At 43.5% G+C, this 25,146-nt stretch overlaps 2 protein-coding genes across 5 annotated transcripts in view; both read left to right on the top strand.

The window, feature by feature from the left end:
- Nucleotides 1-17,595, top strand: part of LOC108135146 (single-minded homolog 2) — a 32,914-nt gene extending 15,319 nt beyond the window's left edge. For 3 of the 4 annotated variants that reach the window (XM_017255758.2, XM_017255760.2, XM_017255759.2), the window contains exons 4-9: nucleotides 6,231-6,355; nucleotides 11,077-11,166; nucleotides 12,335-12,839; nucleotides 13,510-14,333; nucleotides 14,860-15,603; nucleotides 15,914-17,595. In XM_017255758.2, the coding sequence (XP_017111247.1) occupies nucleotides 6,231-6,355; nucleotides 11,077-11,166; nucleotides 12,335-12,839; nucleotides 13,510-14,333; nucleotides 14,860-15,603; nucleotides 15,914-16,468 (2,843 nt within the window). In that variant the 3' untranslated portion in view covers nucleotides 16,469-17,595. The remainder of the gene's footprint in view (nucleotides 1-6,230; nucleotides 6,356-11,076; nucleotides 11,167-12,334; nucleotides 12,840-13,509; nucleotides 14,334-14,859; nucleotides 15,604-15,913) is intronic. The other variant, XM_017255762.2, reaches the window with a different exon arrangement.
- Nucleotides 17,596-22,326: 4,731 nt separating this feature from the next.
- LOC108135056 lies at nucleotides 22,327-23,641 on the top strand. Its single transcript, XM_017255600.2, has 3 exons — nucleotides 22,327-22,840; nucleotides 22,903-23,000; nucleotides 23,384-23,641. Exons 1-3 carry the CDS (start codon nucleotides 22,503-22,505, stop codon nucleotides 23,569-23,571), a joined length of 624 nt encoding a protein of 207 aa, XP_017111089.1. The 5' UTR covers nucleotides 22,327-22,502; the 3' UTR covers nucleotides 23,572-23,641.
- Nucleotides 23,642-25,146: the final 1,505 nt, after the last annotated feature.

Raw genomic sequence — 25,146 nt, 5'->3', positions numbered from 1 at the left:
CGCAAAACTATTCGGTAAATGTAAACATTTTATGTATAAATTTAATACGCATTTACAATGTCAAATTTAAAACCAATAATATTTTTCTAGGGCCAGTTTTCTTGCGTTTATAACAAGGTCAAAGACCTCTCAATTTAAAGACTAGTTTTAGTTTACTAAGAAAACCATAAATATTTTCCGCAGTGCTTTTGATGTTGTCTGCAGTTTAGTCAGTCGGGAGCAGACAAAGTACAACCAGGAGCTGGAGGACCAACATATGTATCTACTTCTCTCAGGGGTGCTTTAGGCTTGACCTAGGGGTGGTTGAATAACACTGGTCGGGAGGAGAGGGGTCAGCATATTTGTATAATTTAAATTAATTAAAACAAATGCAATAAACTCTCGGGCCTTGATGGCTTGATTAACGATTCGTCCGTTTGAGTTCGTTGGCATTTCGCGTTTGTTTTAATGACCAACACGAAAAAATGAAAATAAAGAAAATATTTAATTGCTTCATTCGCTTTCATTGCGATAAAATTGGCAAAGTCCAGCGGGGGGAGGAGCGGCATGTGGCGGCATGCCAGCTTTAATGGGGTTTAAGTGCAGAATTAAAGGGCTTCTGCAGATCCTGCCCCCTCCAATGCAGCCCACGTGTCGAAATCGAGGAATGATGGAGAAAAGGTACCAGAACTTTAGTAAATATTTTGACAATTAGCGGTCAAGCGGAGTTCAGCGTTAATTGCACTGGCAAACTGTTGGCTTAGAGGACACACAAAAAAAGGAGCAACCGGCGGCCACGTGCCGCTTTGTGCATTGTGAAAAGTCAATATAAACATTAGTTTCCTTCGCCAATGGCATCCCCCGAAAGGACTGACCGGGCACCTCGCAGGACACTGCATACACAACAACGACAACAACGACGACAACGACGACGGGTTAATGGACCAGAACCGTTGCGGCGTGTGCCCCGGTGAGTGGCCCCTGCACCATTCCATTTAATGTCCTTCCAGGGGTTGTCACAAAACACGGCGCGAGGTCAACGTTTGTATTTTCATTTCGGTTTCGTTTGTTTACCCAGATAGATGTTCTCGGATATTATCGGGATCATTTAATTTACAATTAGTGTTTGTTTGCCTTCGAACCCTTGGCCTGGGAATGGGTTTGAGCTGAAGTTTTGTTTTTCGGTCAGGGAATCCAAATGCGACGTGTGCTGCTCATGGATTACCCGCGGAAGCACTCAAGAAGATTACAATTGATTAGATGTCAAACGGAAGGAGGGAGGATGCTTTCTCTCCAGTAGGAAAGATTGTCTTGTATTCTCCAGACAATATATATATATATTTATATATATACGTATCTATTTGGGGGTGCGGGATCCCATCTGTAGTTGCTTGACCCTGACTTGCGCAAAAAACCTCTGCTTCACGAAACCGAAAACATTACGGCAAACGAACGAGCAAAAACCGAACTGGAAATGTTCTCTATACCGGTAAAAGCAGAGTTTCGTTTTTGCATTTGTTGTACTAGCTGGGACCACGCCCCTCAGCCCAACCGCCCCCATTCCCCCCACCCCTCGATGATTTAGTAGTTCTTTCTCTCTGGTATTTTTCGTACCTTTCTGTGCGCTTTTTCCACTATCTCTGCTCTGGGTTTGGTTCCGAGGCAAACTAAATAATTAAAGCGCGCTGCTAATGGGCCATTGTCTTGGTCCGAATGCGAGGGGGTGGACGGGGGTGGTCGGGGGTGGGGCTGCCAGGGGGCAACTGTCCATAATTGCCACGGCCACCTTTCGGCTTCTGGCCATAATTGTTAAGACGCGCAATTTCTACATTTTTAATGCTCGCGGTGCCAAGGCTCTCCTGTTCGGAGTTCGATGTCTGCCTAATTGATGAGTTGCGTAATTAAGTGGCAAAGGGAGGGGTCGCAGCAATTGCTGAAACATTAGCTGTTATGACCCTTTTGATATTGATAGTTTCTGTTTTAACGATTATTATTCATTCTATTCTGTTTTCCGTACGCAGCACGCTAAGCTGTAAACGCAGTTTTGCCCATCCACTCAACCCCCCCTGGCGAACTTATGCCATTAAAATAGTAGTAAAATGCGGGCCATAAGCAAATTGAGTTCCCAAGAACCGCCAAGTGCTCTGCTATCCCATTTGAGCAGCTACTGCAAAGATTTGGTAACTTGAGATGGGAACGCATTTGCATTTGCATTGGCATTTCGCCAACCCAACCAGTTCCCACACACGATTAAAAAAGACACTGCAAAAAAAGGAATATAGAAAATATGAATTTTTAATATTTAATAAATTTAAATTATGCATTAAATTGTAACGGTATTTTTGTGAATACAATATATTTTTGCATAATATTTAAAGAAATCACAAAACAAAATTGTATACCGTTTCTATTTTTTTTTTTAAATTATAATTTACTTTAAATGAAACCAGAGAAAACTTGAAATCGAATTTCTTATCTTCTATGACTTAAAATAGGAACCACATTTTTTGTAGCTTGCTCCTTAAAATCTTTATTATATCATTACTTATGAAACATCACTAGTCTAATTTTCATTGAATAGATTTGCTGGCAAATCATGTCGCCATTAGTTTTGACTTGGCCTTCGGCGGTCTTTTAACTGGTTCTCGGGGGTCCGTGGGAAGCGGCAGAGCTGTGGAAACCTGCTGAGCATATTATGAATGAATCTGCTGCGGAGAGGTTGCACCTAAAGCCTGAGATACGGATACCTGAGCTGGGTGGCGGCCTGCAAGTCACCCACCGATTATTAGCCACGACAAGGTCACTTGGTCGGTCAGTCTTCGCCTCGTTCCCCGCTCTCTCCTGCTTTCTCCTTTGGCGAGGTATTTATGTTATTATCAAAATTGCCTACAGGCAGTTGTTCCCAATTGGGTTAAAAAGTCTGTGTACGAGACAGGGGGATGAGGCCAAGGCTCAGTTCTTAACCTATAAACATAGTGAAGCCAGCTGCAGCGGCATTTGGCCAATATTTCGTACATTGTAACATGACTTTCGTGCGTTGCTCCAGTTAAGGCCTTCCTAGGCCCCCGTTAACCCTCCGTTGCCGGTTCGGCTCAAAACCAGACAATGAATGGGTCGCAGGCGGACATGCAATCAGTCAGGCGATGGCTATGGCTATGGCTATGGCGATGCACTTGCCTACCAGCTCCATGAAGGTGTTGTTTCTGTTGGTGCGGTTGTTTTTCCTCTAAGGCGTCGCATTGTCACGCCGGCCAATGCTCAGCTGTTTCTATATACCCACACAAGTGGGGTATATAGATTGTATGCATTGGTTTGGGGGCGGCGGAAGACAACATTGCGTGACTTACGTAGGTCGACAGCCCCCCAGTTCCTCCTTACCTCCGGGAAAAAAGATACAATGTCTAAAGGCCTAGTTCAATTTAAAGTCAAATAAACGATTCAGCTACTTGAAAATTGTGGAATGGACTTGGACTGCCTCTCTTTATGTCCGTAATTGCACACTGTGTTGGATTGGAAATTACTTCTCGCCAGGAACTTGAAATCCTGATATAAGCTTCTGCAGACAGAATAGATTTAGCTATGCAAAGTTTAAACTAAAACAGGGATAGGGATTTCATAGAGATCTACAAAATATTCTTAAAGTGGACTTCTAGCTTAAGAAAACACAAAAGTCGCATAACTTAATTAACTTTATTCGATAGGTTGAAAACTAACCTATTTTGAAAAGAAACCCTTCGTTGAATTACAATTAACTTTAATAATTTAAATGAGATAATATATTTGTTCAAAGTGTCTATTACAACTGTCTATTCCTTTCCTATTCTGACAGCTCTTTTATCGGTTCCTATTTAATATATCTCTCACCCAACAATTTTTCACAATCCCAGAACAAACTCGGTTATTTTATAGAGCCAGCTATCCCAAACTATACCCGTTAGCCTTTCCTTTGTTTGACCCACAACGACGGTGGGGTGCATCCAAAAAGCGCTGTCACTCCTGACAGCTGCCAATGGTTGCTGGCGGTGCCGCTGCTGATGCTTCGCGTATACGGATATATTCCCACCGCTGGGGCGCTGTCAGTTTTCCAATCAAATCCGCTGATGAGTTTGACATTTCCATGACATATTTGCTTCTGTCGGCACGGAAAATGTTTGCCAAAATGTCAGAAAATTTAAACTTTATTTATTATTCTGCGCCAAGCCGTGCCACCGGCTCGGGGCACGCCCAGTTCCTGCTCCATCGCCATCTCCAGCGCCAGCATAATTGACGCCACCTTTGGAAGGGGACACAATCGGGGGGAAATCGGGAAAAAGCAGGGAAAATGGCCAAGAGTTGGAGGTGCCGTCAGTGCAACGTCATTAGGGCGAGTATCTTTCGGGTCTTCTTCGTTCGCTGCGCACGCTTCTCCTGTGCCTTGTCCCAACTTGTTTTCACATTGGTTTTTCTCTCTGTCTGGCTTTTCTCTTTGGCCACTTGGGTGGGGTTTTCCATCGAAGTCGTAGGTCGTCGTCGTCGTCGGCGCCGCCATTTTTATGTATGTACATCATCGAGCGCTGCGGAGAGTTTGTGTTCTGCCCCACCCTGTAACCGAGATTTTGCGCTTTTCCGGTCGTTCGCAGCCCAAGATTTTCATCCACCGCCGGCCGTTCACGGTGGATGTGGATGTGGATGGTCGTCCGTTTAACGACCCGTTTACGGGGGTGGGTCCGTAAAGATGGAAGCGCCAGCAAAAAAAAAAAACAAAAATGGGGAAAAACAGCAGCGGAAAATGCGAAGAATTTGTCGTAAATTTGGTTTATTCGCCATGTAATAATACAATGTTAGTGCAATAAAGGCACCGGTCTGATTTTGTAACCCGAATCCCCGCACAAGACCCAACCCAAATCTCTCCCCAGCAGAAATTAATTAAATGAGTTTATGCACGTACAAAAAATTAAAATATACCACCAGAAATAATAAAAAAGCGGCGACGAGAAGTGAAATGAATGTAAACTGAGCCTAATTAAATTATGAATAATTACGGCCGCGTCCTAGGCCAAGTGGCTGTAAGGGATCACGCCAGGATTACACGCACATGATGCAATTTGTTTGGGCCACATTAGGCGAACGGAGCTTTTTTTTGGGGGGGCGGAGGAATGATGGGTGGGGGGAGTGGCCAGAGGCAACTATTTGTTTTATCGCACTTTCGCTAAAATGAACAATCTTTCGCTGTTGGGGAGAGACCGAGTGAGTGGGAGCGAGTCACTTTTGTTAATTTGATAAAAAGGTCGAAAAGGCCGAGATTAAAGCGAGGCGACAAGGAGCTCCAGTTTGCGGTCAGGTTGGCCAGGAAAAGCGTCTGGGAGCGCAGGGGCAGGAATGCTAACCTGCTAATTGAAATTGAAGCCAAAGTCCGAAGGTTTTCCCCGTGCTTAGGGGTTGCACTTGGGCGGCAGTTGGGGGACTTTTCCTCGAGGCTTGCCATGCGTAAATTAACTTTGCCTTTGTTTTTATTTTAGCCGCTGTTTTATTTCTCTTTAACATTTTTTATTTTCCCCATTTGCGTTGATAAAAATCATAATTTATGACATCAGCTGGCGTGGCATAATTTTTGGCCAGGACAACGACGCGCAGAGCCACCCTCTCCGGACCCCGAAAACCTTTTACTAATATTGTGAAAATATATGAAGTTCCATTTCTTTTATCGTTTATCGCACATAAATCAATTTTTGTGACAAATTTATTATAAAAACCCGCTCGGCTCCCACAGAATAAAACTCCACCGCCAAGAAATAAATAAACAAAAGTAATGGGGCGGGGGAAGGAAAATAAAATGAAATTTTCCTAGGCAAAATGGCGTCCGGGTCGGGCCTAAGGGTGGATAGTTCAAGGACTGGATTGGTGGTGGGGGCCAAGGGGGCGAAAGTTCTCATAAAATATTACAATGACACCATAAACAATTTTTAGTACTTTGCCAAAGCCGTAAATATTTATTGTACGTGTATTTTCGGAGAGTTGAGGCAGACACACATACCCATCACATTATATATCTATGATATATTGGATTTTTATGAAGTTACTATGGTTATGCCAGCCACTAACCTCACGGAAGGTGGGTTTGTAAAACAATTGAGTGGCTTATTTATGGGCAGGCAATTTTCTTAACTTTATTTAGTTCTTTTGAGTGAATATCAAATATTTATGGTTAATAAAATATCGAAAAATGCCTCCGTTTGTAAAAAGTATCTCTCTCTGTCTTTCTCGGCTTGCAGTTGTTATGCATAAGGAAAAGGAGGAGAACGGAGTCCTGCCCCACATACACGCACACGACGGCTACAGGACACGAGAGCTGGGCGCCTTCGAGCACGGCCTGTTGGATGGTGATATGTTCCTCCAGGTGAGTCGTCAGTTCCGAGTCCCGAGTCGCGAGTCCAGCGCACAAACCCCATCAACTCCTCTCAATTGCCTCGATTTGTCTTCATCAGCGGTTGTTTGATGGCTTCATTGGCCCAGGATACGTGGCGTATTTATGTGAAGGAAGGTGGGTGAAGGGGCATAATCAATCAGCGTCTTGTTAGCCAAGAGAGTCTCCATTGATAAATACTGGGCACGCAATCGGACGGTAGTGGGGGATGTGAAATATTCCACTACCTCGCTTCGATTCCATTATTTGTAATTGTCTGCAATTAATAAGTGCTCGAATTGATTAACCTTATTGAGAACTGACTATGCATTTACCCGAAAAACTGATAAGAATAAGGTAGTAATGTTGTAGTGCTGCCTGCTCAAAATTGTATCTACAAAATGTCAGGTCATCAATTGTATAAATTTAAAAAAATTATTTTGTTAAACTAATTATGTCTTTATAAATATAAAACTAAACAATCTTTTATTTATACATTGAACCTACATTCCAATTTGTTGTTAATTTATTTGCCAGCAAGTCAGCAACGCTGAACCCAATTCGTTAAATGAATTAGCGCATTTTCAAGTCCAAATATGCATACACAATACCAATAGTTTCGGATTTACAACGATTTCTCTACAATTAATTAGCAGTTATCATGTTGAAACGAAACAGCTGCAGCCAAGTGGAGCACACATATAAAAACTTATGCATTTCAAGTTTATGTGCCAAAATACACCAATTAAATTGTCGCACAGCACTCGCACTACCCCTCCCCCAAATCGCCTTCGCAGTCCGCGCCTTGGGGCAGTTGCATGTTTTTGCTGAATTAAAAGTGCATGTGCCTCAGTATTTGTTTGTTGCAGTGTCCGAGGCGCCAACATATGCACTTGTCACAGTCATGACAGTTTAATTTAATGCGCACATAGCTCACCGGGCATTGGAGCAGGCGGCCACCGGGCGAGCGGTGGTGCCACAGCTGACACTGCCTTCTGACCCACCAACCTTACCTTCCCCGTCCCCTTTCCGCCCGAGACAGACACACGCAATTGTGCAACATGCACTTGCAGCGGCAACAACAACAACAGCAAACTCCTTTTTGCACATGCCACTTTTTTCGGCTGCAATTCACACACACGATTCAATGTCAAAGTCCAAACTTACCACCCGCCCAAGTGCGGTATGCACCACTGACACACACACACACACACACACACGTAAACATAAACTTACCTTGTGTGTGTGGCACAAGTGGGGCGATGCACATTGCAGTTTCGTGTTTGGCTGCATTACGTATACGCAGGGTGGTCCTCGGACGAGTGGCGAATTTGAATGGGAGCCAAAAAAACGATGGGCTGCACCACCCTCTTCCTGACTGCAGCTAATTGTCGAGCTCAAAACTGCACAATTGTGCATTTCCGTGCATATTTTTACTCTGTCTGTCTCACAGAGGTCCTGGCAGCGCGAAAAGTCCTGTGGCAAGGTGGCCGCCATGAGGTGTGCATATTTAGTTTTAATACCTCGGGTATTTGTTACCTGTTGCCCGTGAAGTTTTACTTTTTGCTGCAGCTGTTGCTGTGGCTGTTCCCGTTTATTATGGGTCACATATTATCATTAGAAAATGGCATTTTGTCACGCAGCTTTGTTGAGGGCTAGCACACACACACACACACACACTGGCGCAACATTTAATTGTCTTCCGTTTTCACTGAAAGTAAAACACTTTCAACACTTTGCTCGCCAACATGATATGAACTCAACTTTCCATGCAACAGTTTTTGGTGGCAGATCCGCGCCAGATACTAGCTGACGAGCCACTTGGAGTTAGAGAGGGTCTGCCGCTGGGGGTGGGCTTTATTAAGCAATTATCTAGACGAGCATGGGCAAATTGGCCAAACTAGAGAGGCTCCTCCCCCCCCCCAAACTCGACCCCCTCGAGTCTTTCCTGCATCTGCCTAGGAAATGGTAAAATAATCGCCGCCAACTTATCAAATCTCACAACTGAAATGCAAGATTTACCCACACACACACACACACACCAAACACACACTGGGTTAAGCACAGCCTCTCCATCTCCGGAACCCCCACTATAAAGACGGGCGGGTATTATTAAAATCGCATTAGAAGACGCCGCAGACGGGCTTGTCTAAATTGTAGCTGTGGGAGCGACAGAGAGGCCCCGATTGGCCATCAGGTGGGAAAGGGATGGGGCAGAGAAACAATTAGACTGTGGGGAGAAATCTTTCTTGGCCGTATAAAAAGGTAAAATGCCGCAAGAAATGAAAAGAGAACAGCCAAAGACTGTAGAAATGAAAAAAGAAAATAAAAAGCAAGTGAACAGGACTTACAGGGGAAAACGAATGTTTATATACTCTTTTAATAGTATGAATATAATAAACAACAATATAGAAACTAAACTGGTAATTCGTAAATAATAATATTATATTATATGTTTTGATGCTGCTTATAGTTGCCTTAAAGACGGTTGCCGAAGCCGAAATATATCGGCGGAAATGATAAAAGCCGGCCAAAATTAGAATTTAAATAACTGTTACGTTCTCAAACGATTTATATGTATAAAATAATGAAAAACACCAATAAAAGTGTGATCATTAAAAAATATATAGGCACGATTTATGATCGCATTCATACAACTTTTAATTATGATTCTAGCATACTTAATTACCAAATTCGCAAATGGTTTTTGAATAATAAAACTCCTCAAAAAAAACTTTCACATTGCATTTAAGATGCTCCACCCTCAATTGCCATTCACCGCATTTAAATAGAATATACATCAGCATAATACAATCTCGGCTTTAAAGTCTTCTTCTTTTACTGGCTACCGTTGGGGAGATCTTTATGACGATTATTGATGTCCGACCAGTCCGCTTGGCCTGATGACAATCCATGCGGCAGAGCCATGCCACCATATCCTTGCGGGCTGTTGATGCGTTTTAAATGATGACGCCACTTAGCATTTATGTCGGCTAATGCCAACTCTCGCAAGGAGTTGGTTACCCGCTGTTTGGACCGATCTCTGGCCGGATCAGCTCCTCTCTGACCAATCCTGCGCCCGCTGCTCTGTAATTAGCAGCAATCGCGCACATTTTTCTCTGGCTAAAAATGGGGGGACTTCCTTTCGATGCTTCGGTGCTTCGGTGCCGCTCCATGCGGTGGCTGCAAATTGATATTTAAATACGCCCGTATTAATTACGCTCAGTATTTGTGTGTTGTGTGTTCTGCATTCTGCGTTCTGCGGTGTTGTTTTCGGTTCGGTTGTATTAATTACGGCCGCACCGCCACGGAGGCACTAATGGAGCATTGGCAAATTTGTCTTTCGAAGCGGCCTGTTTCAGTTTTCCTTCTCATTTTCACTTCACACTTTGCTCGACGGACGGATTGCCGGCGTACCGTTAGTTTCAGTTCAGATCGGCCGTCAATCGCATGCGTTGCCGCCATTAACAGTTCATAAAACCCGACTTTAAAATGCAATCAAAAACAATAATGCGCCAAATAATAAACAAAACAATGAAAAGTATTAAAAACTTTTGCATGATTTTGTTGCCGTCTTTGCTTCACATTTTATTTTCTTGTTAGCAGCGTCGAGTCTTTGGCGGCGCATATCCGAATAGATAATGACAATGGCTCATCTGGGGATTTAAGGGGAGGGAACTGGAATGGAAACCTGCAATTACACCAAATTCTACCGCCTTTTCCCCCTCTCTCTCTCTCTCTCTCCCTCCCACTTTTTTTCTCGCTCTGTTCAGTTGAAACTCATTGATTTAATTGCAAGCCATTTCCTGGTTGTGTTTGATGTGGAACTCCAGATCCGACTGGGTACTGTTCACTGGATACACATGTTTGTATATCGTCTATAGCGACCTGTGGCTTGGATGAAATAAGCCGCTTAAGCGCTGATTACGCTTTGGCCACAACTAAGCGCCGCCATCGTGGTTGTCTTTCAACTCGCTCCTGATGCGGTTGAGCCAAAGTTCATTCAAAGGGGCGTACCCAGTACGGGTCGGTGGAAGAACGCTGAGAATAATTTTACCATTATCCCAAAAGCACAGATTTATTTTATTGTAGTACATATAAACAAATCACTAAATGAATTAATTGTATTACTGAGATAAATATTTAATTATAGTCCTGAAAAAGATTTCACAACAATTATAAGAAAAATCCACTGATTTTAATATGCTTAGGTGTTACCTGAAAAATATTTTTTATTACTACTGGCAGAGATAAAAAAATTGATACATAAAAGTTTTTTTTTTTGTGTTTTGCCGGTTTTAGGTCAGGAAATGGTTATACCAGTTTTTAATTATTTATAAAATCAGAAATAAAATAAATAAATATAATTATCAGAAATACATAATTTTAATAATTGTCAGTATGCATTGCAGTTGCGATAAAAATCTATTATTCTAGCTTTGGAGCTTATTTTGTGGCAGTGTATTGAAATGCCTCCGGCTGCCATGATCAATAACATTTCATTCACCAAATTTGACGACCCATGGCAGCTACTGTAATTACACCTTTGCCAACCCATCACAACTCGAAGATTCATTCATCCAGCCATTGATTCTGGGATCTATCCACTTGTCTCTGCAGCCCATCAACAACAACAAAAAAAGAAACAAACATTTAATTCTTAGTTTTGATTTAATTTTGACCCGTCTACTCTTTCTTTTTGAATTTCTTTGCAGGCCCTAAATGGATTTCTAATGATACTGACATGCGAAGGCGAAGTCTTCTTTGCCACGCACAGCATCGAGAGCTATTTGGGATTTCATCAGGTAAGTGCCACCAGCTTCTAGCTCCTCAGCCGCTCTCTTTCGCTCCGTTTTCTGATTGATTTTAATTGCCGACAGTATTCTGTTTTTTGGGTCAATCTCTGACATGCGGAAGCGGTCCAAGAAAAGAAAATTCACTGCTCTAAAAGTGCAGGTTAACATGGGGTACTACATAAAATAAGAATAATTAAACAAGATTTTCAAACATTCTTAGCTTTACAATTTTTAAGATATTTAAACCTGACCCGAGTTTTAGTTTAATAGATGTATGAAAACATAATATAAAAATGAATTTGTCAAACTCTGGCATGCAGAAAAGAAAGCACCATTGTACAAAATCCAGGCAGCAAGACAAGTTATCTGGAAAAAAGTTGATTAACCTGATTTTCGTATACCCTGACCCAAATCCGAATTCACAATTTAAGATCTTGGTCCCCGGCAAAGATGTCTGGGCTCGCCACGCTTGAAGGGTACCTGAACCCGAATCGATTCGCGGATCCGACAGATCATAAATTAAAATCAGATTGCGCAATCGCTGGGAATCTCCCCCTGGGAGCCCCAGCTGCAGTAGCGGGGCGTGGCCAGATTGATTCCGATGCGGGCACTCCGATTTGAATTCGGCTTCCTTCGGCAGCATGTTTGGGGTACACCTTCATTGTAGTTTTGCCTACTTTATTGTCCAATGGAAATTGAAATTGTAGTTAGCATCCGCCCGAGTTGTTGGTTTTCTTTTTCTTGTTGTTGTTTTTTTTTTTTTTTTTTTTAAATTTAGTTGTAAATGTGTAAAGCGGCACTTGCCACGCCCCGTTTGGCAGCTCAATTAAAAGCGTAGCTGCTGCTGCCTTGCCGCTTGGCTTCACCTTCGAGAAAATCAGTTGGGTTTGTTTGCTTTTGGTGTTCGCAGAAGGGCGGAGTGGGGGGAGTATCCCCAAGAATCCCTTGTATCCCCATCTGGCCAATCTTCCTGCTCCTGGCGCGTGCAGAATTTATGTCTCAATTTGTGGCCAACATGGGGCGCATTTTCAATTTGCGCGCATTTTGATTTATACGCCCCGAAATCCCCGGGCGAAAGAGAGCGAAAAGTGAGAGCAAAATCAATAAGAATTGCCAGGTGACTGACCCCTGACCAATATACCAATATACGAATATACGAATGTACTCCATCCCACAGTCGGACATCGTCCACCAGTCGGTGTATGAACTGGTCCACTCGGAGGATCGCGAGGAGCTGCAGCGCCAGCTGCTGTGGAACAGCTTCCTGCCCGCCGACATGTCCAGCATGCAGCTGGCGGAGACTTTGGCGCCGGACAAGGCGCTCTACCTGGAGCGCAGCTTCACCGTCCGCTTCCGCTGCCTGCTGGACAACACGAGCGGCTTCCTGCGCCTGGACATCCGTGGTCGCATCAAGGTCCTGCACGGCCAGAACCGCAAGACGGAGGAGCCGCCGCTGGCCCTCTTCGCCTACTGCACGCCCTTCGGTCCACCCAGCCTGCTCGAGATTCCGCACAAGGAGAACATGTTCAAGTCCAAGCACAAGCTCGACTTCTCGCTGGTCTCCATGGACCAGCGCGGCAAGCACATCTTGGGCTACGCGGACGCCGAGCTGGTCAATATGGGCGGCTACGACCTGGTGCACTACGACGACCTCGCCTACGTGGCCAGCGCCCATCAGGAGCGTGAGTACTACCATTGCTTAGCTTTTTTTTGTTTTTACTGAAGAGAAGCTAGAGTGGATAACCAAGTTAGGTCCTACAGCCTAATTAGCTTATAATCTTCTAAATCGTTGCTTCCAAATATATATAAACAGTACTGTTTTATCCTTCTAAACTGAATCTTTTTGTTTACTTCTATAAATCGTTGCAACGTATTTGAGTTTTTTAATTACATTTTTTGTAAACCATAAACCATATATCTATGATATGACAATGATATTTGCTTAAATTCATGTTGCTTGCATTTTGCACGAATTTAAAATTGTGTGGAAGCCCAAACTTACTTTAAATGGTCAGCTTTTTAAAAATAATTAGGTGAAAATTTTCTTAATATAAAGTAATTGGTAGTAAAAATAAATAACTAAATTTTTTTACTGGCTTTTCTTTTCTTATGTGACGTACTAATCATTGAATCATTTAAAAACCAAAATCGTGCTTCACTTCCTTTAAATGCTCAAACTAATTGATCTCTTTATGGTGATATTGCTAATTTTTACATTTTAAGGGTAAAAAGACATAACTAAATAGTCTGGTTTTGTTTTTCTGACGTAATCTATGTATTATTTACCCGTATTTTAGTTAATAAACACATCCCTAGATCATCAACCAAACTTAACATTTTGTTTCTCTGCAGTTCTGAAAACGGGAGCCTCCGGCATGATTGCCTATCGATACCAGAAGAAGGACGGCGATTGGCAGTGGCTGCAAACGAGCTCGCGCCTGGTGTACAAAAATTCCAAGCCGGACTTTGTGATCTGCACGCACCGCCAGCTGATGGACGAGGAGGGCCACGATCTGCTGGGCAAGCGGACGATGGACTTCAAGGTCAGCTACCTGGACACGGGCCTGGCGTCCACCTACTTCTCCGAGGCGGATCAGCTGGTGGTGCCGCCGAGCGCTTCTCCCACGGCCCACGCCCTGCCGCCGCCGGTGACGCCGACGCGTCCCAATCGCCGCTACAAGACGCAGTTGCGCGACTTCCTCTCCACCTGCCGCAGCAAGCGCAAGCTGCAGCAGCAGCAAAATCAGCAGCAGACGCAGCAAACCTCACCCCTGGGTGGTCCGGTGGGTTCGCCTGCTCCGGCCGTGGCCGTGGAGTACTTGCCCGATCCGGCGGCTGCGGTGGCCGCCGCCTACTCCAACCTGAACCCCATGTACACGACCTCGCCGTACGCCAGTGCCGCGGACAATCTCTACATGGGCAGCTCCATGCCGGCCAACGCCTTCTATCCGGTCAGTGAGAACCTCTTCCATCAGTACCGGCTGCAGGGCGCCGTCGGTGGCTACTACACGGACTACCCGCACTCCGGCGCCCCGGCCTCGGCCTACGTGGCGAATGGCTTCCTCTCCTACGACGGTTACGCCATCGCCTCCAAGGCGGACGAAAAGTGGCAGGAGACGGGCAAGTACTACAGTGGCTACAGCAGCGGCTACGGGAGCCCAACATCCACGCCACAGGTGAGTGGAGTCATGAGTAGGGATAGAAACAGGCCCAACTATTAGTTTTGAGTAGCATATAGGTCGTAGGTAAAACTAAGCAGACTTAAAAAAGATTTTAAATTTGGTAAAAAGATCACAGTTAATAAAATATATATTAAAAAAGTAAATTTATGTATTTAAAAAGCATTTAAAAAGCGTTGTCCTACAAAATAATGTGTTTGATGAATTAATGCAAAAAATATTTAAAAAGTATTAAAATAAAAGTAGTATACTTCAAATACTTTATAAAAAAAGGCCTTTAATATGTTGCTAAATTTCTAAATTGACCTTGCTATCAAATTTAATATACAAAGTTGCATTGTGACAATAAACTTTTTATTCCGACTTAATTGGCATACATGTAAGAATAGTGTCGTTACAATGTTTTTATGTATTCCGATAATATGGCAATACATTATTAAATTTTTTCCGAACCACCTTTTTTATAAGAGTAATCTTTAAATCCGTCACTGATCATTAATCCGATTTCCCATTTCCTCGACAGCAAATTCCCCTTAAGACGCCGAAGTCTTCACCTCAGGTCATGGAGGTGATATCCTGCTCGTCGGACGGACCCTCGCCCGTGGGCGGCGCCACGCCCAATGGCGTTGGCAGTGCCACGCCCAAAGTGGAGCTGGCCGCAGCAACGGGTGCAGCAGCTGCGAGCCAGGATCCCTACGAGCGTCAGACGGTGCTGATGTGGGGCACCACGCACTCGAGCGGGGTGCCGCTGAACAGTCTGCAGGGTGGCCGGAGTGGGACTGGAAATCCGGGCTCCCCGCAGCGATCCACGCCGCTGACCAACGGACTGGGCTATCCCGGCGCCAGCAATAACAACAACGAGCATGAACCTGCAACGGCGGCCAAGTGGAACGGGACAAAGGAGCTGCCGGGAAAGTCGGCCAGCGCCAGTACGCCGGAGAGCTACCAGATGCAGCACGACGACTCCGGCCTGTACTCCGCCTCCTCGCACACAACCTCGCCACAGCAGCAGCAACAACAGCAGCAGCAGCAGTTACAGCAGTCGCAGCGAGGAGTGGGTTCCAATGTTAGCGCTCCCAGCAGCTCCCTCACCAGCAGCACGGGCACAGATCAGCAGGCGGTGCACCCACCCAGTTGCCACCAACAACAGCAACAGCAGCAGCAACAGCAGCAGACGCAACACCATCACGCCCACCCGCATCCGCACTCGCATCATCACCACCATCATCACCACCACCATGAGACGGCGCATCAGCATGGCAGCGAGGTATGGACGCCCGCCTCCTACACGCAATACTCGCAGTACTTCACGTACCATCATCCGCATACGCATCCGCATTCGCATTCGCATCCGCACCCGCACCACCCGACGGCTGGCGGCGGTGGCCATGTTCCGGCCCAGTCGCATCACCTGCACCACGGCCACCGCTAGAAGGCGGATAGATTGCACCAGTAATGAAGCACCCGCACTCTATGTACTCTCCCACAACCACTCACCTTCTGAAACCTATCGAAACCCATAGAACCGCACTCCAGTGCTCTATCGCCTGACTACTAACCATAACGATCCTCCCTAGATCATACTCACCAACCATCAGCAGCAGCAGCAGCAATCGCTGGCCGGCTATCCGCTGCACCACCAGCTGGTGGGAGTCGGATCAGGATCACCGCCGCCGCAGCCGCCGCCATCCGCGTTGTCCCGCTCGCCCACAGCTCTGCCGGCGGTGAGCAGCCTGCTCAACGGATCAGCTTCAGCAGGATCAGGATCAGGATCGGCTGCCGACATACCCTACCAGCAGCTGGCCATTGTGTCCGCTCCGCTGGTGATCTGCGCCGAGGAGGTGGGCATTGGACGCAAGTCATCCAAGCAGCAACAGCAGCAGCAGCAGTCGCTGCAGCAACTGCAGCAGCAACCGTCCCTGCAACAGCAGCAACATGCAATTTACCAGCAGCAGCAGCAGCAGCACCACCACCACACGCAGCACCATTCGCATCATCAGTTGCTCTATCCGGCGAACATTACGGCGCACACGGCGCTGGCCTATGCCCCGCCCACCGCCGGGGGGGCGTACGCCGATGGCAGTCCGCTGCTCTCCTTCTCCGAGGTGACCAACACGCTACTCAACCAGTGAATCAGTGAATCAGTGATTGTCGAGACGAGACGAAGCGCGGAAGGGGACCGTTCAACAGTTTTGCCAAAATGTGGACTATGACTATCGTATCTTCCATAATCTGAACCAGCTACGAATGGATATAGCCAGAGCACGCCATTCGTCCACCCACTCCTTGGTTGACACTCGGAAAACAGCAGCAAGAGAAGCAGAGAAGATTTATATTTATTTTACTGTGATAATTTATAGATACATTGTATTGTATGTGACACTAGGTTTGCCCATTAACAAATCCATAAAAGCCGTAATAGCCGTATCCAAACTTCCAGGGAATTGGGAATGGGTACTGCAACCTTAACCAGCACAAAGTTAGGCAGCGAAACCCCGTTTTATCCTAAGCAATCATGGGGTAGACGGCGGCTAGCTTCGACATTCAATTTCAGTTGTAGTTACAACCAAAGATTTCTCTAACTTATACTTATCATTTTAGCATAATACGATTCATCCAATTGGCTTCGATGTGTTGCGCCAAACTTTAGTTACATTTCAGTTACACTCGTGAGCAGAGTAAGGAATAAATGCCTGATAAGTTGCGTTTAAGAGTGCTTGAGTAGCATTTAAGTGAATAACAGATGCTTGTATCCATATTTAATTGAACTTTAGACGTAACGAGTAATGCAAGATAAAGTAATTTTCATGATTCCTATCGTTTAGCATGTAATTAAATTAATCCGTAGGCGGATATATTTATAACTGTATACACATATTGTATTGTATGTTTAAAGTTTTCTTGGAATTTCTAGTCGCCCGCATAAAAACATTTACTTATAAATTAAATAATTACCACACAAAGTACACTTGTATGGTACACATATTTTGCAATTCGGAAGTAATACTGTAGTCTGTACTACTTGTATGATGATGACCGACTACTGGTAACCAGCAATGAAAAATCTATCGAAATTACCGCTTTAAATTCGATGATTATGTATTCGAAAAATAATTAATAAATTTAAAATGTAGATAATCTGTCAGCTATTTAAAATAAAACGTTTAATACAATTTCAATTAAAAATTTATAAAAGAAACCCGAGTGCATGTCAAGCGCGCCTATCCAAAACAATCAGAGCGAAATAAATCTAGAAAATAATCGAACTATCAAAATGTCTTTTAACTCAAAGTCCCAGCGGCGAAATTTGCCATTACGAAATCGATAACATATGCATTATTTTACATCCAGTAATCAGAAGCAAATGGATTACTTTGCCATAGGTTTGGCCGCCTCGTAATACAATCTGCAATACTAATAATTGGAAAAGTATTCCGAATCGCCTTCGGGTCCGAGTACAATTCAGTATACAATTTAAAAAACGTTTACCATAAGCTATACCTTAAAGAAGTTGATATTTTTGGGGTTCCGAAGCACAAAAGTCACGGAGGGAAACAATTCAGCTGTGGTCGACTTTGCTAAACAATTACCGACAAGCCTACAGTTCTAATTTCATAACTTTTTTAATTGGCATCCGATTTCGAAGTGGTATACCTTAAAAGTCTTGAGGCTTACGCCTTTAAAAATCTGCGTTAAAAAATTAGTTTGTACTTGCGGATCGATTTTTTGTCATTTTTATGATGTTACCCCTTTCCGAATTTCCAAAAAATTACTGCTGAATAATGATGAAAAGTCTGCAGTTCTAATTCCATAGCTTTTTTAATTGACATCCGATTTCGAAGTGGTATATCTTAAAAGTCATGTGGCTTAATCTTTTAAAAACCTGAGTAAAAACCTGGTTTATTAAAAACTTGGTTTGTTTTTATGTTGTTCCTAATTTAATTATTGTTATATCTTAGTTCTAATATATGATTGTATTTTTGTTATGATAGCTTTATATTTTTGTTTGCCTAGATATAAAAGACCTCCATTAAGTTTATAATTAGCATTGTTTTTTTTAAGATAAATAAAGTAAAAATTTCATGTTGTGCTTGCCGCCCACTTAAATATGAATTCTATACAGAAAGCGGAAAAGTCTGTCTAGGAAGCCTCTAAAAATCTGCGTAGAAAATATTAATCATTTTTGCCTAAGAGTATGCTACAAAGGTGTCGTTAAAAAAGATACCTCAAAAATATACCACACTTATAGTTTTAGTCAAGCTAGCCCTATAAAATATTTGAATTTATAATTTTATATTCCCGACATAAAGTTTCTATCCTGTCAATTTATATAATAAATCTATCTTTAGAAGCTTCTTATTTTTTCACTAAGTGAAAGCTTTTCTTACAAAGTTGGTATGGGGTTATGGGCTTTGGGACCTCAGACAAAATATACCACACTTATAGTTTTAGTCAAGCTAGCCCTATAAAATATTTGAATTTATAATTTTATATTCCCGACATAAAGTTTCTATCCTGTCAATTTATATAATAAATCTATCTTTAGAAGCTTCTTATTTTTTCACTAAGTGAAAGCTTTTCTTACAAAGTTGGTATGGGGTTATGGGCTTTGGGACCTCAGACAAATTAAGTTCATGTAAATAGGTAACTCACGTCTTCCCAATCTGTAATCACTTGGTTTGCCAAGGTGTAACAATAGTAAATCTCAATTTTCCATGGAGCAATTGCCATTCAACCACAAACCATTACCATCTCCAAACTTAATTGGAGGCTTTACTGCCTTTAATTGACAACGACAACGTGGCGCACACACGCGACACACAAAAGTTTTGATTGACACCTAACAATCATATTTTCCTGGCTATATAGATAATGGAAAGCATTCATCCGATGCTGGGGCGCAGATTTGAAGACTAACACGGAGCACAAAGGCATAATCATCCAGCGAAGCGGGAGCGCCCCGAACTCAACATGAATAGTAAGCAATTCGATGTGGGCTGTGTTGTTTACGCTACATATTAAATGATTTATTCTGCAGCCGTACTCTTTCGAATTATCCCAAGACCAAACACAACTCATCCATCCAGTGTGTGTTTTGAGTCTCGAAAACAAACCAATTAATCACTCGCACCAGTTCCGATGTGCGATACAATTGAACCGTTGAACCAAATTCACATTGAAGATATTTGTCGATCTGATGGCTTCATTGTTGAAGAGGCTGCCGCGCACTTGACTTGGGTTCGCTGAATGCCCTCCGGGCAACCTGAGGCTAGGAGCTGCTCCTCCATTGCTCCAATGCTCCATTGCCAAGTGAAGGTCGCGCTGAGCAGTCGCAATGGGAAACAATGCTACGTGTATGCTACCTTTTTGGCATTTCAGAACCACCCCTGACAGTAGAAGTCGAGGCGGCAAGTGAATGGCAGTTGGCCCACAAATTGCCGATGCTCTGTTTGGGAAATTTGAAGAGGTAGCCGAAGTGTCAATAAGCGGTCCCATAACCTCACTGGCTAGGGTATATGACTATTCAAATGTATACTGCTTGTTAGCTACGCCGAATTGGTCATTTTATTGTTTTGTGGCCAGTTCGTGTCTTGAGTCTTTCGATTGACGCATCTTTGAGATCATTCTCTAATAGATTGCAGCCACAACAGAAAGAGAAACTCGAACTGAAATAGAAATAAATTCAACAATTAACAAAGTGCGCCGTTTGTTTACTTTGATTTACTTAACGTTTTTTTCTTTTTCTTTTTCTTTTTTTGTTGCTTTTGTCGTTTGCAGTGCTGGCTTTGGAGCTTGACCTTTAATAGTCGTGTTGTACATTGTGCCATGGGCGTCTTGGTAGGTCCGGGGCAGATCGAGATGGAGATCGAATTGGAGAGTGGGGCCAAAGAAGCTGGAGCATCACAAATGCCTGCAATTGAACTTCAAATCCGTTTTTGGCGGCTGCCTGTGTAAGTGCAATAAAATGCTGCCAAAGGTGATAATCTCGGCTTATTCATTGCTCTTCATGTTCGTCACTTAAGGTCAATGATATGGCAGAGCTGACCGCACGCCGGACGCGAACGTGATCATGGCTCAGCCGCTGACCTTGCTGCATTGTTGGTTTGACAAATTTGTAGCAGCTAACAGCTAGCAGCCGAAATTGCCACTTTTGCCTGCGACCGGATGCGGCTAAGACTTGAGCTACTTCTTCAGTCGTCGGTGTCGGCAGAGGTGTTTGTCTTTCCTCTTAGCACTCTTTTTGAAGTCACAGTGCGTATGCGCAATAATTTCCATATGACTGACTGTTATCAATTATGAGTGCTTAGCCGCTCCACTTTCGATTTCGATGCGCAGCACGATACTGCCTAATAAACGTGTGAATCTGCCCCCACGGGCTGGTTTTATTTGCTCGTTGCTAACTCGTAAAGCTCTTCACTGGGGACCTTGTCAAATAAACAGCTCTGCGAGCGGAAAACTGCCCGAGTAGCGACTCCAACTATCGGCATGAATTATGTGGAATTGCACCAATTTGGCAATTAAACATTAGTAGCCGTAGCCTACGAGTGGGCGGAAAGCAGGGGGCTTTTCAGTTAAGAGAGGCAGAAAAAGCAAGAGATTCAGTGAGCATAAATGGCAGAAGCAAATGTTGTTTGTGGCTCATCGACCTTCAATGGAATCACAGCCAGAGATGATGATGATGACACACCTATGTACATACGTACATACGTATGTTGTGTGAATTCTGCTGTGGGTCCCACACCTTCTCACTGTTCTTTTGCCATGACTGGAGTGAACCCCTTTGACATCGCGGCTAATTGCACAAGCGAGCAGAGCAGGGCAGAGCCAAACCGAATTCCAAGTTCGTGATATGTAAGAATACAATGTCAAAGAATGTCGATCACGGGAGCCAGAACTCCCACACCGAGGCTCAAATTAATTTTGCCGGCTCTTCAATGCATTATCACCCCATCAAGCCGCCATTAGTCTCTGTGTTACGAAACTTAAGCTATTATTAAAAAGGTTGTGACGGAATCATTTTTTGGTACCCAAATATAGTTGGAGAATTATAATTTGCGGAGATTTATTACCTAATTTAATTCTGTGAATTAAAGAAAGAACAAAGAATTTCGAATTTAAAGTTAGAATGTTGAAGTGTTTCATGTACAAGACAAGATTTATTAAAAGGGGATTAAATTTTGTATTTTGCTACTAATTTCTTAGAATCCTATTAAACAATAATAAAAAATGTTCTAGTTTGATAAATTGTGTTGCACAGGAATCACCATTAAAGGAAGATTGTTAAAAGACCAACCTTGCCTTTAATTATTTATTGTACCATATTTGACCAAATTACTCATGTTTGTATTTGAACTGTCAGCAGAGAAAATTATTTACAATCAAAGCCTTACAAACCTTGTTCGAACTATCAGCGCTGATTGCGAATCTTGAGTTGTAGTCGAGCCAATCTTCAAGTGTCGTTCGCCATAGATTGACCTTAAAATCGGATTTTTTATTTGGGATGGTGTGTCAAATGGACCTCCAGCTGGCCGCTTGCAAGCTACCGATTGATGATGATGCTGGTACGATGATGCTGCTTCTGTGGCAACGGCAAGTCATTGCTCACCCAATTTCAAAATATTAATAACTCACACACATGTACACTGTACACGAAAATAAACGGGGAAAATATGAGTAAAAAAAGAAAAAAAAAACATGCATTAAATCCGCTCTAAGACAATTCCATTGGCATTCAGCGTGTGGCTCAAATTTCACTAATCACCGAACCTTCCTCAATCACTGCCCCCTCTGTGGGATCAATCATGCGATCGATCGAATTCGGTATTCGATTGCCGCACTGAAGGTCGCCCTCCATCGATTCGTCTTCGGCAGCTCGAAGATGAATTACATTTACATTTCGTTACTGTAATTACTAACGAATTGCTGCCAGACCCACATGAAGCACACTCACACGATCCAAAGATCTCTATGATGTTAAGGTCATATTCGGTTGACATTGTCAGAACCGAATTCAGAGTTAGTTACAACTTTCCCACAGACACAAAAGGTTAAAGGAATTTTTCGAACAACAACAAAAATCGGAAGTCTTGAATTCCACAAGAAACGTTCGAGGACTTTTTTCAGTAATCATTTTTGTTTAGGGAGAGAGAAATAGGAACCATCGCCATGAACACCGTTGAGGAGGACTGCAGCAGCCTCACCTATGGCTCCCCCAAGAGTCAGGATTCCGATCGGGATCAGGAGCAATCCCCTTCCCAGCTCCAGGCAACACCACCGCAGTCAGGAGCGCGCAAACGGATGGAGACTCCCATCCGAGTGCGCGACATGATCAACTTGTACAACTTCGCCACGCAGAAGAACCAGGAGCTGGAGCGGGCCAAGTCCATTTACTTTGGCAACGGCTTAAGGTCGGATGAGGAGCAGGTGGTGGATGGCGATTGCGGTAGCAGCTGCTGCAACATGTCGCTATCGGAGGATAGGGACCAAGGCGCCGCTAACGGAGGGTGAGGGTTCGGCCCACGGGTCTTCTTCTATTATACCCACTAACCCATCGCCTTAACCACAGGGACGGACAGTGCTCGGTGCGCCAAGAGAATCCGGCGGACAACAACGAAGTGGAAAGCATCTACAAGAGCAAAACCACCATTCGACGCACAAACCAGGGTAAGCCAACTTCAGGAAACTAAATTCAAGAGCACTAACAGGAAATTAACATTCTAAATGAATTTAGATTTACTTAATTTAGAAAATTCAGTAAAACAATTCCAACGCATTTTTCAAAATGCTACTTACCACTATTTAAAGTTCTTCATTATCTTTTAAATTCCTTTAAAAAAACTTGTAGAAAATGTGACGATAGCAAAACTACTCTGCTTTGTTACTTTTATTTAATACTTAAATGTTCTCAGACGAAATTCTCTTTTGAAAAACAAGTTTTTCTATTAAAAATATTAAATTCTTATATTATAAAAGTAGTTACTATATACACATCGGAAATTCAATTGATTCATATATGCAAACCCCTGATAATTATTGTTTCCCAACAGGCGCACGCATTATTATAGACATTTTCTTTGACAAGAAGGATAGCAACATAGACTTAGTGGGCAGCCGTGTGGAGACGGACATCCCCGAGAGCCGCATTCTGGCTGACTTTCAGCAACATTCGCTGGCCATGAAGAACGAGGAGCAAAAGCAGGGGATCCAGAATGGGTCCAGTGCCCAGTCCACATAGACTAGCCTTAGAAAGCCAGGAGATATCTAACTAAATTCCGGGTTGCAACGTATAAACACAGTGTTAAGCATTTGTTATTTTCTTTATTTTTGACAACAGCAGACAATATACGACAAAAAAAAAAAAACTTTCGATTGACTCTCGACAGTTTCGACTTCAACTTCCTCCCAAATCCGTCACGAAAAATTGAAAATGGCCAAAGCTGGAAAGGGGGAAACAGGGGGAAACAGCGGGTTGGGTGAAATCCGACGCCCAGCGAATATGAAACCTGGCAACTCAATGAGGCAACACACGACTACGATGAAAACCTGAGTGCGCCAAAACCGTTGGCGGTTCTTGTCTTTTTGGCTTCACGACAAAAGGGCTTTGGGGAGTAAATAAACGTCTTGAATCGAAAACGAAGATGAAAATGGAAAATGGAAATCTTCGCTTACAAAACCCAGCCGCCAGAAATCTGACAATGATGCCGCCAAAAGACCCAGCCAGCCAGCGAATCTGAGATGGGGAAAATGCTTTCGCAATCCGCAAGCCGCCCAATCTGGCTCAGATCTCTTAGACCCGCTCGATTGCTCTATTTAGCTTCTGCCACTTCTGCCTGCATCGGTTTACCACCATACCCGTTTGCCAAAGTGGCAGTACCACAGTACTACAATACCCCTACCAGGCAACGTAAACGTTCCAATAAATTAGACAAATAAACACCAGTGGGTGAAGGGTTTCCCTAAACGGTGGCATTGCAAATGCTAATAACGTGCAATGAAAATGAAAATGAAAACGAAAACGAAGCTGTTAGCGGTAAATTGAAACTGAGAATCAAGCTGAAAATGAAAATGAAGCTGCAATGCTAACGCTTTGCTGGCGGGGTCCCAAAAAACCCGACTAAACTTCGTTAACTGTCCGAGAAAATTTGGCACAGTGGTATGTGTTAGCTGGATTGAGAGCTAAATTAACATCGTACAAACATTTCGAATTCAAAATTTTTAATATATAGGATCTCAAAATACAACTAAATTTATTTAACCAGACAACTATCTGGAAAAGTAAATTAATATAATGGCTTAAATAGGACCTAAGACCTGAAACCTGTGAGAATTTTAAAATATTTACATTAGGTCTGAAAAACCGACTATACTTTGGTAACTGACTAAGAAGATTTGGCACAGTGGTATGTGACAAGTAACTTTGTAATACGTTTTTGGAAACTATGACCAAAAACTTCTACCAGCCACAATTTCTTTGCTTTCATAAGCTTTGAAATATTTTTCTTAACGGGAAGATTTGGCACAGTGGTATGTGGCAACTAGCTCATTAATGTTATGTTATGGTTTTATGGGTACCTAAGACCTTAAGCTTCTTTAAGGCTCTGTTCTTAAGCTCATTTGACCGCATTCGAAAGTATTTGCATAGATTTCTTAACAAATTAACAGAATTTTCTCTCACGCACGTGGGCGTCCATGTCGCCCACTGTGCGGCGATGACGAAGCTCGGCTTGGCTCTTCTCAAGACGAGACGAGACGATACTTTGGCTGTAGCGGGCGGCCTAATGTGAATCTTAAACCGAGCTGGGTGCACTCG

This window comes from Drosophila elegans, unplaced genomic scaffold, assembly GCF_018152505.1.
Source record: "Drosophila elegans isolate 14027-0461.03 unplaced genomic scaffold, ASM1815250v1 contig_476, whole genome shotgun sequence".
Taxonomy (NCBI): Eukaryota; Metazoa; Arthropoda; class Insecta; order Diptera; family Drosophilidae; genus Drosophila; species Drosophila elegans.
The sequence above is the reverse complement of the archived record's forward strand: the minus strand, read 5'-3'. Positions and strand labels throughout refer to the sequence as shown.

Coding starts and splice junctions, on each gene's coding strand:
- LOC108135056 (XM_017255600.2), top strand. CDS start 22,503: ATGAACACCGTTGAGGAGGACTGCAGCAGCCTCACCTATGGCTCCCCC. Junction 22,841..22,902: donor CAAGGCGCCGCTAACGGAGG/GTGAGGGTTCGG, acceptor CCTTAACCACAG/GGACGGACAGTGCTCGGTGC. Junction 23,001..23,383: donor CATTCGACGCACAAACCAGG/GTAAGCCAACTT, acceptor GTTTCCCAACAG/GCGCACGCATTATTATAGAC.